General features: G+C 51.9%; 7 protein-coding genes across 7 annotated transcripts; 2 read left to right on the forward strand and 5 right to left on the reverse strand.

Moving 5' to 3' along the window:
* Positions 1-66: 66 nt before the first annotated feature.
* On the reverse strand, positions 67-1,068 carry YALI1_C03272g (uncharacterized protein; the record flags this gene model as incomplete). The annotated part of the gene is made up of 1 exon (XM_501355.3): positions 67-1,068. One exon carries the CDS (start codon positions 1,066-1,068, stop codon positions 67-69), a length of 1,002 nt encoding a protein of 333 aa, XP_501355.1.
* Positions 1,069-1,889: 821 nt separating this feature from the next.
* Positions 1,890-2,456, reverse strand: YALI1_C03286g (uncharacterized protein; the record flags this gene model as incomplete). Its single annotated transcript, XM_068282184.1, has 1 exon — positions 1,890-2,456. One exon carries the CDS (start codon positions 2,454-2,456, stop codon positions 1,890-1,892), a length of 567 nt encoding a protein of 188 aa, XP_068138285.1.
* An 859-nt stretch (positions 2,457-3,315) lies between these two features.
* On the reverse strand, positions 3,316-7,308 carry YALI1_C03335g (uncharacterized protein; the record flags this gene model as incomplete). The annotated part of the gene is made up of 1 exon (XM_501356.3): positions 3,316-7,308. One exon carries the CDS (start codon positions 7,306-7,308, stop codon positions 3,316-3,318), a length of 3,993 nt encoding a protein of 1,330 aa, XP_501356.3.
* A 1,456-nt stretch (positions 7,309-8,764) lies between these two features.
* Positions 8,765-9,178, forward strand: YALI1_C03349g (uncharacterized protein; the record flags this gene model as incomplete). The annotated part of the gene is made up of 1 exon (XM_501357.1): positions 8,765-9,178. The coding sequence occupies one exon, from the start codon at positions 8,765-8,767 to the stop codon at positions 9,176-9,178; it is 414 nt and encodes a 137-aa protein (XP_501357.1).
* Positions 9,179-9,704: 526 nt separating this feature from the next.
* On the reverse strand, positions 9,705-10,286 carry YALI1_C03360g (uncharacterized protein; the record flags this gene model as incomplete). The annotated part of the gene is made up of 3 exons (XM_068282185.1): positions 9,705-9,834; positions 9,891-10,047; positions 10,196-10,286. The coding sequence occupies 3 exons, from the start codon at positions 10,284-10,286 to the stop codon at positions 9,705-9,707; spliced, it is 378 nt and encodes a 125-aa protein (XP_068138286.1).
* Positions 10,287-10,689: 403 nt separating this feature from the next.
* Positions 10,690-11,309, reverse strand: YALI1_C03374g (uncharacterized protein; the record flags this gene model as incomplete). Its single annotated transcript, XM_068282186.1, has 2 exons — positions 10,690-11,243; positions 11,306-11,309. 2 exons carry the CDS (start codon positions 11,307-11,309, stop codon positions 10,690-10,692), a joined length of 558 nt encoding a protein of 185 aa, XP_068138287.1.
* Positions 11,310-11,655: 346 nt separating this feature from the next.
* YALI1_C03378g (uncharacterized protein) lies at positions 11,656-13,950 on the forward strand (the record flags this gene model as incomplete). The annotated part of the gene is made up of 1 exon (XM_501358.3): positions 11,656-13,950. The coding sequence occupies one exon, from the start codon at positions 11,656-11,658 to the stop codon at positions 13,948-13,950; it is 2,295 nt and encodes a 764-aa protein (XP_501358.1).
* Positions 13,951-14,165: the final 215 nt, after the last annotated feature.

The raw sequence follows: 14,165 nt of genomic DNA on the forward strand, positions 1-14,165 counted from the left end.
ATCAAACGTGTACATGTGAGTCGACGCAGCTAAACTGCCGTCTGTAGTATACCTCCACAATGCCAGTTAGAAATCCACCTCCTTGCCACAGCCAGCTTTCTTGGCAAACTGCAGAACCTGTCCTCCAACACAAACGTCCATCATGGACGAGCCCACACACTTCCAGAGAAACAAAGAGGCGTCGTCAAACTCTGCCAAGCTCTTTTCGACCTCCGATTCATCCGCCACTTCCACCAGCTCGCTCTTGGGGATCTTATTCTGGATGATTTCTCCGGCTTCAATAAACACCGGATCGGCACCATCCACGAGAATCTTCTTGACGCTCTTGACGATCTGCGAGTCCACCTCGCACATGTGCGGCTTGTAGGAGCCAATGAGACCAATGTAGGCGTTCTTCTGGATCCACTGGTGGTGGATCACGGGCGTTGTGGAGGGAGTACATCCCACAATTAGAGAGCATGTGGGCACGTCAGTATCGGGGCTGTCGCATCGCTGGAACTTGGCGTTGGGGTGTTCGCGCTTGAGCCGTTGAATGAGCTCGTCCGCTCGATGCGCAGTTCGGTTCACAATGAACACCGTGTCAATGTCAAACTGCATCACGGCCAGTTTGACGTGCCAGTAGGCTTGGGGGCCGGCTCCAAAACACGCCATGTTGAGCGGCTTGTCGCCATGGGCGGCGTACAGCGACGTCTTTTTGTACACGTCCCAACTGAGTGACGTGGCCAGCGCGGTTCGGAACGCCGTGAGCTCAAAGGCGTTAATGATTCCCTGGACCTCGCCGGACTTGTCCATGATGGTTGTGAGGCCCTTGAAGCCCTCCCGGGAGCCTGCCAGCGCCTTGAATCCAATCTGCGGCGAGCCCGTGGCCTCCACAATCTCCTTTCCCACCACAGGCATGAACAGATGGGTCGCATAGTCCGCCTCAATGACCGTGCGAGGAGGAACCGTCTCGGGATACTGGGTCACCTCCTGGAGTGACTTGAGAAGCGACTTTTTGGCCTGCTCCACGTCATAGGGCGAAAGCGAATTGAGCAGAGTCGCGAGGTCTTTGTGTCCGATAACGAGCATGTCGACAAGTGTGAGGAGGAAGAGTTGAGAAGGGCGATCGGAGCTGGTTATGCGCTTTTATGGTTTGGAGTTGGGGGGCAGGCAGTGGGGGGGAAGAGTCAATAAAGGGGGATCGGAAAGGGATAGAGACAAGCCGAAAGTCTTGATAGATAGCTAAAGATTCATGTAAGGAGTGGTGAAAAATCTGACCAAAATGGAGTACGGGTATGTCTAGTTTTGGACCCCCTCGTGAGATCCGGAAATTCTCCAAAAAAAAACAAACTTTCTCGGCTACTGACAAGAGGATTTTTGAAAGACATTTATGGAGCGTTCCAGAGATGCTAGAGAAAAACGGAAACATGCATAGGACTCTGTGCACCTAGACAAAAACAACGGTTTTAGTTTGGTCCATACTGGTATTCTCTATCCTCATTTGGGCGCACACACCAAAACGGCAGGTCCGACCGAATCGCGGGGTTAGAGTTGCTCATCGGCGGCGGGGAGATCGTAGGCCGATATCGGAGAGGAAAGTAGAGTCACGTGATGGGGGGGGGGAGGAGAGGAGAGAAGGTTGTGACAACGGGTTATGTCTGTGAACACGGTATGTCTGTGACCATGGGTTGTGTTGTGGTGATTCAGTGAGTGTTGTGCGTTTTGTTGAGAATTTCTTAGATGTTCCACTAGATTCAACTAGTGTTCAACTAGACGCGAAAGTCTTAACAATTCGCTGAAAAAAAACAAAAAACATGACAATCACATGACAATCACATGACAATCACATGGCAATCGCATGAAAATCACATGACAATCACCAAGGACTACCTGGCTGTTTCCCACTCTCTCTATCGACCTCGTTGTTCTCCAACACTGAACTTGCTACAGATATGGAGCTCAGGGGCCGCCGTAGATTGCTCCAGTGCGATCCTGTCAAGATCCAAAGGGTGAAGAAAGCGACCCATGAGCGATGTGACGATATCAAGTCCATCTTGGCTTTGAGATGGCCCGGTCTTTTGCTGAGCTTTGCCCTGAGAGGGGGTTAGGAACTGGATCTGAGAGCTGAAGTGGAGCGATCTGAGCACTGAGGGGGAGCTGGAGTTTGTCTGAGCCGAGGACGAGTTCGTCATCTTGGTCAATGGAGAGGAAGAGAGATAACGGTGGAGACAATGAGACACTGGAGGCTGTGGGAGTGGTCTAGATACTGTACTGTATTGGACCGTAGGACGACTGTTATGATCACGAAGAAAGGGAAAAGGAGAAGGAGAGAAGGAAATCGACAAATGAAATCGACAAATGAAATCGACAAATGAAACTGACAAAGATTCGCCGATATCTGAAGATTCAGCATCTCGCTTGGCTGAAACAAGGCTGTCATCTGGGCTACAGTATGCTGTCTGAATAGATAGGGACATCAACAGTCTCTTGAGGTACCATTCACACAACGCAGCTTACCAGGCAAAGATCATTACGAGAGCAAAAGACAGTTCAGAATCATATAACCAATCGAGGTTCAAATTGTTCCCCGAACTCGCTTGGCTGCTTGGCAGGCTGTTTGCCGCGCTGGAAGGGAGCAGCCTGGTGATAACAGTCAAGTGGAGGGTTTCAAGATACTGTTACTTGGCCTATATATTGAACTGGAACGGAAACGTCACTATAGTCGACAGCTACTGATAGCTTGACTCCAAGACTCCAACGGCTATCAGCCAATTGGTCAGGATGAGTATAGTCCATGTTCGATATGAGAGCGGTTGGAAACGCGGTTGTGAAAGTTGTGATAGCGCATCCGAATGTAGAGTGGCCAGGTCTTCTCAATGATAAGCAGTACCATCACGAGAAGTCGATGTCCTTGAAGCAGCTTTACAACTCGAGCATCTTTCGAGTACAGCACCAATGTTCTGTACAGCACTAGTGATCTGTCTATAGCCCTTCCAGGGGAGCAGAGACGTAGCAGGTGACAGGTTCGACATGAGAAACCAGTCTCTGAACCAATACGTCGACACAGCTACCGTGATGATCACCAATCAATGGTCACTGTAGATAAAAGTTGAACTCAAGAGTCCGCAACTGCTACAGTTCTTTTTGGGTCACCGATTGAATCTCCAAAGTCTTGGGGTACAGTAGAGTACGTCAGACCGAAACTAGTCTAGTGATGGCAAGTCGCAAGTCCACAGTATCGTAGCGAGCGAAGTGTCGTCATGTGATGTCCAACTGTCACCTCACCAATCTCCTCCATAGTTTCCATCAACCAATACATTACAATCTATACCACTTTTACAAACCATCGGTCTCCAGAAGCTTGACCACCGTGTTAACCAGCTCTGGATCCAGCTCCTCCCGGGGATTGTCAAACTTGCGTTGAAGCCCCTCCTCCAGCAGCTGTCTCAATTTGGCCGCCAGCACTCCGATTCGGGGCCAGCACGTGATCTGGAGCCAGTCGCTGATCACCACGCCTCGCCCGGTGTAGTCAATGTCCAGCTTGCCTCCAAATAGCAGCATGGCGTACTTTGACACTGGCGTCACGTCTCTCAGAAACACCTTGGAGGTCTCCATGCGGGTAAAGTAGGCCATGAAGCAGGCCTCCTGGGGCAGATTTCGTTCAGAAAACGCCGTGGAGGACGGGTGGATAAAAACCCGCTCGTTCTGAAGATAATACTTGTACTCTCGAGCTTCGGGATCGACCTGAACAGCTCCCGACGCCAGCTGCGAGAACTTCTTGTCCGGATGGCGCACCTTGGCAATCTGCTGATTGAGAGACGAGGCAATGACGGCTCGGGCCAGGTTGTTGGAGGTGTTGGTGCCGTTGATGGAGTAGTTGAGGTTGCGCAGAATCTCGGAAAACTGCTTGACGGTACTGTCAATGTTGTAGAGCACTTCGGAGGACAGAAAGTTCTCCTTGCACCACAGCCGGGTGGTTTTCACGTGTTTGCGGGCCTCCCATTCAAGATAGGCAGTGGCATCGGTCAACAGGTCGCCATTTCCGGTCGAAAACTGGCTCCGACTCGCCTTGATGTCGTCTCTCTTATCGGCCAGACTCAGAAATGGCGACTTGACAGAAAGAACTCCAGCCACCGCCAACATGAGCTTGGAACAGCCGAGAACCGAGCCGATAATCAGCAACTTGGCCACCTTGAGGTCTCCAGGAATCATCGACATGTGCTTTCCCAACGCAGTCAGAGCTCCAGACACCGAAATACACCCCATATTGGTCAGGATGGACTGGGCGGTGGAAATGGCAGTCACAGAAGGAGGATCAATGGCCCGAGACAGAAACTTGCCAACATCGCCAACATTCATGCTCTTGACGTACAAATACAGCTGCTCCAACGGAGTCCGAGACATTTCAGGCACAGTTCGCTCCGGCATTTTGCCCTGCTCCGCCTGCTGAGTGTACATTTTGTAGCAGGTGCCTCGAGAAACTCGTCCAGCTCGTCCACGACGCTGCTTGGCAGCGGCCTGAGATACCCACGTGCTCACAAGACGCACAATGTTGTTCTCAGCATCATAAACCGTCTCCTTGACACGCCCAGAGTCCACCACAGCCACAATATCCGGAATGGTGATCGACGTCTCGGCAATATTAGTGGCAACAACAACCTTGCGCTTGCCCCTGGGCGGAGTCGAAAAAACCAGCCGCTGCTGCTGAGGCGAGAGCCCGGAGTGGAGCGGAATCACGTGACAGGTGCCCAGCTGACTCAGCACCGCGCAACATTGCGAGATTTCGGCCACTCCGGGCAGGAAAATGAGCACTCCTCCCTTGGATGACTGCGCCGTGAGTTGGGTGTCCACGTGACTGATGAGATGACTCAGCAGCTGGTAGTTGACTCCCTCGCCGAGTTTGGTGATGATTTTGTTGACCGGCTCTCCTTCTCCGTAGTTGCTCTGTTCAATAACTCCGTCGAGGTATACGTCGTCGACTGGGAATGTTCTGCCCTCAATGTGCACGTGACCGACCTTGCCGTGGCCCCCAAAGTAGTTGATGAATGTGTTTGAGTCGACCGTGGCAGACATGAGCACAATCTTGAGATGCGGGAACACTGTCAGAAGACTCTTGAGAAGGATGAGCAATACATCACCATCGACAGACCGTTCATGGACCTCATCTACCACCACGTGAGTCACATTGCTCAGAGAAGTCTTGAAATCGCCCTGGATCATCTTCAGCAGCACTCCAGTAGTCACAAACCGCAAAAGTGTTTCCTTGGAAGTCTTGTTTTCGCCTCTGATGATGTAACCAACCTCGGTACCGAGTTCAGACATTCGTTCCGCAGCCACTCGTTCAGCCAAACCCATGGCGGAAATTCGTCGAGGCTGTGTACAGATGATGTTGGGCGTCGTGCTGGTGGTGGACACCATATGGTCCAGAATGAACTGAACAGTCTGGGTGGACTTACCGGAACCGGTTTCTCCGGTCACCAGTACAATCTGACTGGCAGAAAGAGCATCAATGACATCCCGCTGCTTTTCCCATGCCGGCAACGACTGTCTGCTCTTCTTCATCTTGTCCCATTCCCCACCAACAAATCGCTTTACAAAACTCTCCTGGATTTGTTTGGTGTTTAGTTGAGCCTTGGGAATGGGTCGAGACTTATTCTGGCCCTTTCTAACCACCATAGAGGGCTGATTGACAATACCAACACCCCCACTGACCCCAGCAAGCTCGCCAGGATTGTCTATGATCTCACAACAGTTGTCCTCCAGCCACTCGCAAATGGCCCAAATCTGCGCGTCCCCAGACAGCGTGTCACGTGACATCTCTAATGCCCGGCGCATAATGGCCAATTGGATGTAATGTGGCAATCTGTGGCCCTTTTTGATGGCTCTTACGGCTATTGAAGGGAACGATGCCGGGTAGTCATTGGATCTCCAAAAAGTGGCTTGTAACAGGCCGTTTTCGAGATTTCGACAGTTGAGAGACACACTGATTCGGTCGTCCGCAACCGACAGTCTTTCGGGCTCAAAAATGGCTTCCAGAGCCTCCATTTCCTCGTTCCAGATTGACAGAGACTCGGACTCCGAATCCCCGGATACCTCGGAGATGGTCATCTCACTGACCCGACAAGACGGGGAATCGGAGGCAGGTTCACCAATTAACCTCTTGCACAACTCCACATTACCCAACCGCTCGCTCCAGTCAACTCGCTCCAGTACATCAATGGCCACATCTCTGTTGTATCCGTCTTCCTGGAAACGCTTGACCATGTACTCACGTGACAGCTCCAGCGTGTGGAACGACACTCCCGTAGTGTACTTGTCGGGCAGAAACTTGCCGGGCAAATCGTCCTCAGGAACATGTAGTAGAAGCCATTCGAGCAGCTCCGTAGCCTCCGGAGAAGCGTACTGAAGAGCCTCGGTTACGTGGGACTTGCGGAATCCCAGGTTAGTGATTTCGGCAATCAGTTTGTCATTTGCCGCCGTGGTCGAATCATCGGCTTCATTCTTCTCCCACGTGACCTTCTTCTTGATGACGCTTTCCACCAGGTTTCGCAGCTCCTGAGACATTTCGGCCTTGGGCGCGTAGTCCCATGATTTGGGAGGGAAAAGCTCTCGGGGACGGGGACCGGGCTTCCTAGACGGATCAGGTGACTCACGTGACTTCTTGGGGTCGCCGTTCGCCGTCGTCTTTCCACTCGACTCGATCGCAACCTTCACCTCCACCTTACTTTTTTCTGCCCGTTCCCTTTCAATCTGGCGCTTCTTTTCGCGGTCAGCACGCTCGGTCTCTCGCTTTCGTTTCACAATAAATGGATCGGGAACGTAGTCGTCGGCAGTGGCCTGTCCAGACTTGATATCTTCACTCTTTTTCTTGTCACATTTCTGCCAGAGAGTCTTATGATCCGTGGGGAGAACCATGGACAGGTTTTTGTGACTCGAGATGCGATGCAGCGCGTATGTGGCAGCTAGATGGCGGGCTTCCAGGGCCGTGTCTTTGCCCTGGACCAGATCCGCAGGAGGCATGTATCTGATCTCCTCCACTTCCTGGGTCTTGGGGTTCTTCTGTTTAAGAATCACGGTGGCGATGAACCCAGTCTTGACCCGTCGCATGTCATAGTCGACCCGCTCCCATTTCAACTTCTGAACATGTTCGTGGAGCAGAGTGGCCGGTAATTTTCCGGTCCAGGACGAATTGGCCACAATCTGGCGGGCAGTGGGTTTTGGCGGCCCGGGAAGCGGTTCAGGGTCCGGAGACTTTTTGCCCTTGCCCTTTCCCTTGGATGCGGGCTCCACGGCCGTTTTTTTTGGCGTCGGCGTGTTTTTTTTTGCCATTTTCGACACGTTGATGTTGGGTGGATGTATGGCGAAATATTTCTGAAATGAAAATGCTGATGCAACATTTAGAGTTTCGGGGGAAATATTGGGGAGTCGATAAAACCGATTTCTGGGGAGAAAAGTGTGGATTTTGAAAGAGTAAATCGGTTCATCACGTGATAAGAGCTCAGATTATTCCGTGAAAATGTCCAAAACCCGCTTCAAATTGACTGTTTGGACCCTCTCTTAGTGCTGTCTACTGTCGTGCGGCTCTGTATTGTTAAGGTTTCGGTTCCTTGTTGAAAGTCGTATCTCAGGGATGGTGCGACCAAATGGCCATCGGTTATCGAAACGGGAAACTGGACGTTGAGCAACAACAATGGTGCATCAGTTGAGGTTAGAATCACCGGCTCACATTTAATGAAATGATACTCAACGTACAAGTACTTGTAGCTCTTAATTGATTGTTGGCAACCTGTCGAGGGACTGTAGAGAGTAAGATGGACGGATCTGAGGTAGAAACATGTACGAAGAGGGCGATGGCAGAAAGCATCTCTGTTGATTGGGCTTCATACAACATTCCCTGCCTGGCCTCTACTTGTAGTGAGACACCACATTGACTTTTAAACCGATTCTAGCACAGCCATGAAGCACTCTGACGTCATTCTGAATGGGCTTGGTCGAAGTACAGCCAATCTGGGTCTCTAGACAGAAAGGCCCAGTTGATCATTTGGCGGCCTGTTGTTCCAACCTCATCATGCTTGGCTATTTTGGAACCATCAGCACTTTGAGTTCCATAATGGACAGGGACCGGGTCCAATGTGGTGGTAAACCTATGTCACCGGATAAGCAAGTGTACCAGGTGAATCTCCGATCCGAAACTGATGATTTAGTTGTCAATATCACCGATTTCTCGGGAAAGTACTGCACTTTTGGGGGTACTTTGACCACCAATCACGACGCCATACTGGCACTGGTTGATCAAGTGAGAAGCAGACTGTAATAACATCCAAAACATGCCAATCTCAAAAGTTCCAGAGAAGATTTAGATCTGTTCATGAAACTCGATCACTCCTCAACTTCACCCACTCCTCAACCTCACCCACTCCTCCGCTGAGTAATCATCACGGGCTGCAGTCCAAACAATCACATGCACGAGTCGGATTAATAATCAAAGAGAGTCCCGAAAGTGCCGCAAACACACAGAAAAGAACACGCCGTAGCTCGTCTGGACCACGTGATTGCCGATACCGGCTCCAAACCCGTCGTTTCGCGGTCCCCCGCCATTTGGACTAGGGTCCGTGCCCCTCCACCTACCCCAGTCAACGCATGCACTACCCCACACCTAACAAGGTTTGGAGGGAAAAAGCTTTGCATGGAGCCAGAGGTATAAGCAGAGGTTCTATCTCTACCACCGTTCTGGTATCGTACTCGTACCAATCTCCGAGCCGTCTCGTTCCGATTCGACAGCATCATGGATTCCCGATCAGCCTCCAACTCGGCCACGCCGCCCACCGCCGGGTCGCCCGAGAGCGCCAAAAAGTCTGCGCGCCGAAAGTCGACGGTGCAGCCCATGCCGCGGGCCCAGAAGCCCAAGGGCGAGCTGCTGACGGTGGAGGAGAAGAAGGCCAACCACATTGCCAGCGAGCAGAAGCGCCGTCAGGCGATCCGCGAGGGGTTTGAGCGCATCACCAAGATTGTGCCCAACCTGGACAAGAGCCAGGGCCGGTCCGAGGCGATTGTGCTCAATAAGACGGTGGCCTTTTTGAAGAACCTCATTGCGGAGGGCAAGGAGCTCGAGCTGCGGTGCAACGAGCTGCAAATTGTCACTCCTCCGCCGGCGGGCATGTCCAAGGAGAAGGTCAAGAAAGAGGAGTCTCCGGTCTAGAGAGGGCCGAATCTCAACAACACACCGTGACGGTGGACAAAACAGGACGCCGAGACAGGACGCCGAGACAGGACGCCGAGACAGGACGCCGAGACAGGACGCCGAAGACATCACGCTGAAAACAGCACGCCGAAGACACACCGTCGACTCACAAGACACCGTCGACACAAGCCAGGACAGCGGTAGCACTCCTCAACTATCAGTTGCCGGTCCCCACACAACACTACACGACCTCACACGACATTATGTCTCAGTTGTCAGTTGGGAGGTTGTGGAGTCAACGCAAGACAAAATGGACAGCCCACAGTTGTCTACTCTACCAACTCAAGACGATTCAAACATCTTGAGACACAACGTATCCCAGCAAATGTGAGTTGTGTATCAACCCGCAACAAGACAACTGTCACCGGATCACCTACAGAACCACAACCCCAACCACCCACAACCACAAAACCACACGACACACCCTCCTACAGCCTACCAGCAGTCGCCTCTCCCTCCTCCAATGTACAATAAGTATTCTAATCTACTTATGAGTCTGAACGCCGTCATCCACGACTCGCGGCATCTGTCGAACCCCTGAAACGACGCGATATCGGCCACTCACTACCCAAACCCACACTGCGCTTCGGTTCTGCCTCGTCAACCACCTTTTCCTGACCCTGCTGCTGCCATCGCAGTTCAACAGCAATATGCAACCACCCAGCAGCACGCAGCAACGAAGAGCTGGGGTATTATGCCATGCAGCAACCCTATCAGCAGGGCAGGCGTTGGGAATGCGAATGTGAATGCGAATGCGAATGCGAATTGCCGGTCACGTGACCTCAGACCGCCCGGCGACCCGGCGACCGGCGACCCGACGACCTGGTCTGAACACGCCTAAACGGTGGACCCGTGGCGCCAACTGTAGCTGCGGCGCTGACTACGACACGGCTATTTCGCCTTGTTTCAGGTGGAAATAGTGTGTAGGTTCAGTTTACAGCCGCTTCATTTATAGGCTTCATTTATAGGCTTCACTTTGGGGCATGTGAAGTGGAGGTTTCAAATAGAGGACGAAACGGAGGGAATATCGGTAATCTGGCAGTTTCAATGGATTCCGAACGGCCATTCTAATATATTTATGTTTTTTTAATTTCAGAAAAATGCTTCTGAAGAGGCCAGGCAGTAGAAGGAGGGTGAGATTGGCGTCAGCGTTGCAAAAGCTTGTCCATGTTTTCGTAAACTAATTTCCAACTAATGTCCCAACTGTTTGCTGTTAATGGTAATGCATACAATTGGCGATATCTGAAAATATTGTATGACAGGGGGTGTTTTTTGTTGTATTTTAGTTATAAACTTGCTAATTACGTATCCATTAATGTCCTCATTATATTTCTACAACCTCTGCATCATTGAATTTGCACCCCCAGCACCACTTTTCTTCCAACTAAACTCCCAACTAATTTGCCAAAGTCTAAGTACTGCAACCGGTAGTAGCCCCAATGTATACTGTGAACCCACCCTTCACCCAACTACCAAAAGACACATTTCACCACTGCGCCACCGAAGCCCAGCTCTCCACTCTGGCAACTCTGGGCATTTTCTTCTCCGGAATGTGCTCTCCTCTCACTTGGCGCGTGCAAGAGCTGAGGGGGACATTTCGTACTAATCACTATACTGCACTGTACACACGGTAAAGCGATAGGTCCAAAGGTGCTGGGGCGACAACATCCCGTTCTGTTCACGTGACCACAGCACCGACGCCCGGTCCGCGTCACGTGACGCCAACAACGTCCCAATCCACGTGACTTGGTTTCTTCTGTCAACATCGTCGCGCGTCTCCACATCACTAAGTTCTCCGTGTGTTGCTTCTTTTCCAGATCTGACACTGTCCAAAGTCTAAAGTCCGCCCCCTGACGTGAAGATGGAGGAGTGTAAAGTCGGGATCGTGTTTTGAAGAGACGGACCTCGGGAAATGAAAGGGGGAAAAGAGACCTTTCCGCGGAGCGTGTCACGTGATCTCCGGAAAACGGGAACCGTGCGAATGTCTCTTTCTTCTGGATCGACGGCGGTACTCGTACTGGCACTGTGCTGATGGTAGTTACAAGTTGTGTCTTCGGGCTGTGTAGTCTTTGTATGTCAGAATACGCATGAAGGGTGCGTATCTTCGGTGCTTTGTTTAGGTTATTTTTAGGTGGGCCAAAAGATACTCGAGATGATGCTTAAAATTGTTATCACTGTACTTGTACACCACTTTTGATTGTTACTGAGAACGACGACAGAGCTCGAGACATTCAAGACACGTCAAGACAGCTCCATTCGGCTATATTCAGCTTACTCAGCTCACTCAGCTTACTCAGCTTACTCAGCTTTCTCAGCTTACTCAGGTGATCACCCTGTTACCCCGAAACAACCAACCCACACCTACAGTCACACCCAGTCACACCCAGTCACACCCAGTCACACTCACTCACACTCATTGGACCAAAGACACCAAGATGAATTGGATCTTTCTGCTCAGCCTGGCGAGCTACGCGCTGGCGCTCCACCAGATCGGATCGGACGCGCTCAAGTCGTGCATGACGTCGTCGCAGTTCACCGCGTCCCGGTTCGACATCAAGTTCTTCCCAGACAACCAGACGGCCAATATCGACCTCAAGGCCATCTCCAACCTGGAGGGCAACATCACCGGCACCATCACGCTCAAGGCCTACGGTATCGAGGTAGTCAACGAAAAGATTGACTTTTGCAAAAACAATATGCCCCAGCTGTGTCCGATAGCAAAGGGAAACTTCGACTTCACCACCACCCTCAATGATATCAGTAAGAACGTGGTGGACCAGATTCCCGGCATCGCCTACACCATTCCCGATCTCGACGGTGTGGTCACCGTGAAGGTCCACTACAACGACGACCCCAACACCATCGTGGCCTGTGTGGAGACGTCGCTCAATAACGGCAAAACCGTCCAGACTAAGATCGCCTCGTGGATCATCGCCGGCGCTTGTCTCATCGGAATGGTCACCGCTGGTGTCGTCGCCATCATGGGCCACAGCAACACCGCCGCCCATGTGGCTTCCAACGCCGTCTCGCTCTTCACATACTTCCAGGCCATCGCCATCATCTCCATGATGGCGGTGGAAAAGCTGCCTCCCATCGCAGCTGCCTGGTCGTCCAACTTCACCTGGACCCTGGGCCTTGTCAACGTCAAGTTCATGCAGGACATTTTCAACTGGTACGTCCAGGCCACCGGCGGAACCTCCACCTTCATCATTCGAAACCGACAGCTCATCTCCGTGTCTGTGGAAAAACGGTCTCTTTACGCGCGTGCTCTCAACGCTCTCTCGGATGAAGGAATTACCAACTTCATTGCCTCGTCTAAAGACGCCATCTCAAGACGAATGGCCTCTCGAGGAGATATGGTGGACATGGCTGTGGGCGTGGGCTTGCATCTGCTCAAACGAGACAACAGCACCCTGGATGATCTGGGATCGCAGACCGAGAACCAGAAGGATCCCCGAATCTACGGAAAGACCCTCATTGTTCGAGGAATCGAGCGGGTGGCGTTTCTGTCCAAGATTGAGCTCACCAACGTCTTTCTTACGGGCTGGACCATGTTTGCTTTTGTCGGCTTCTGTCTGGTGTTCCTGGTCATCATTTTCAAGGTGACCATTGAGAACTTCATCCGAATCAAGGTCATGAACCCCGGAAAGTATGAGGAGTACCGCCAGAACTGGAAGTATATCAGCAAGGGCGCCATGTACCGAATGGCGCTGATTGGCTGGCCTCAAATGTCCGTGCTGTGTCTGTGGGAGCTCATTGAACGAGACTCTGCTGCTGTGGTGGTCATCGCCGTCGTCACCTTCCTCACCCTTCTGCTTCTTCTCTGTTTCGGCGGCTTTAAAATCATCATGATGGCCAAGCGATCCATGTCGCTTTACAGAAACCCGGCCTACATGCTGTATGGTGATCCGGTCACCCTCCACAAGTGGGGTTTTCTGTACGTCAACTTCCGAGCCACCGCCTACTACTATGTTCTTGTCATCATCGGGTTCCATCTGGCCCGAGCCCTGGTGATTGCCTTCGCCCAGAAGGCAGGCAAGGTCCAGGGAGTGGTCTACTTTGTCATTGAGCTGGTCTATCTGGTGATTGTGTCGTGGATCAAGCCGTACATGGATAAAACCACCAACGTGTTCAACATTGCGATCGCGTCCATCATGTTCATCAACGCACTGTTCTACATGTTCTTCTCCCAGGTCTTTGGCCAGCCCCTGTATGTGGGCTCCATCATGGCTGTGGTCTTTTTTGTGCTCAACGCCGCCTTCTCGCTCATTCTGATGATTTCGGTCATCATCTCGTCTGTCCGAGCTCTGCTCTCCAAGGACCCCGATCTGCGATATCAGCCCATGCGAGACGACCGAGTGTCGTTCATCCCCCACAACCAGGCCGAAAAGGACGCCCAGGATACCGAGCTGGATGCTCTGGGAGCCACCATGATGGTCTCTGGCGACGATGTCAACCGGGACCCCAACCGACGCTACTCCTCCGACGACGAGTTCCCTCAGCCCCGGCTTCCCAGAGATACTCTGGCCCCTCATTCGGGCTACGAGCGGCCTCTGTCTGGCGGTCCCTACGACGAGCGCGATCCCTTTGCTCTATCCAATCACACAGTCAACTCCGACTACCACGCTCCGGCGGGCAGTGGAGCCTTCTACTCTCACCAGAATGGCTCTGAGCGCGACATGCCACCGCCCGCCACGTCCTACCGAGGATACCAGCCTCCGGGATATTGAAAAAAAAGTGTAAATATTTATTATCGTCAATCGATCACGAATTATCTGAACGGAATGAATGCAGCCGTGTGTGAGCTGTGTAGATCATGTAACGTAAACGGATACAATGGCTCCATCCTTTCTTGACTCGTTTCCACTTCTGCAATTGAGTCGTAGGAGGTGATCTCACTCATGATCATGACTTGTGCACTAACGTTGGCTCTACAGAATAGTCA

The sequence above is a fragment of the Yarrowia lipolytica genome, chromosome 1C (genome assembly GCF_001761485.1).
Source record: "Yarrowia lipolytica chromosome 1C, complete sequence".
In the NCBI taxonomy this organism is placed as follows: domain Eukaryota; kingdom Fungi; phylum Ascomycota; class Dipodascomycetes; order Dipodascales; genus Yarrowia; species Yarrowia lipolytica.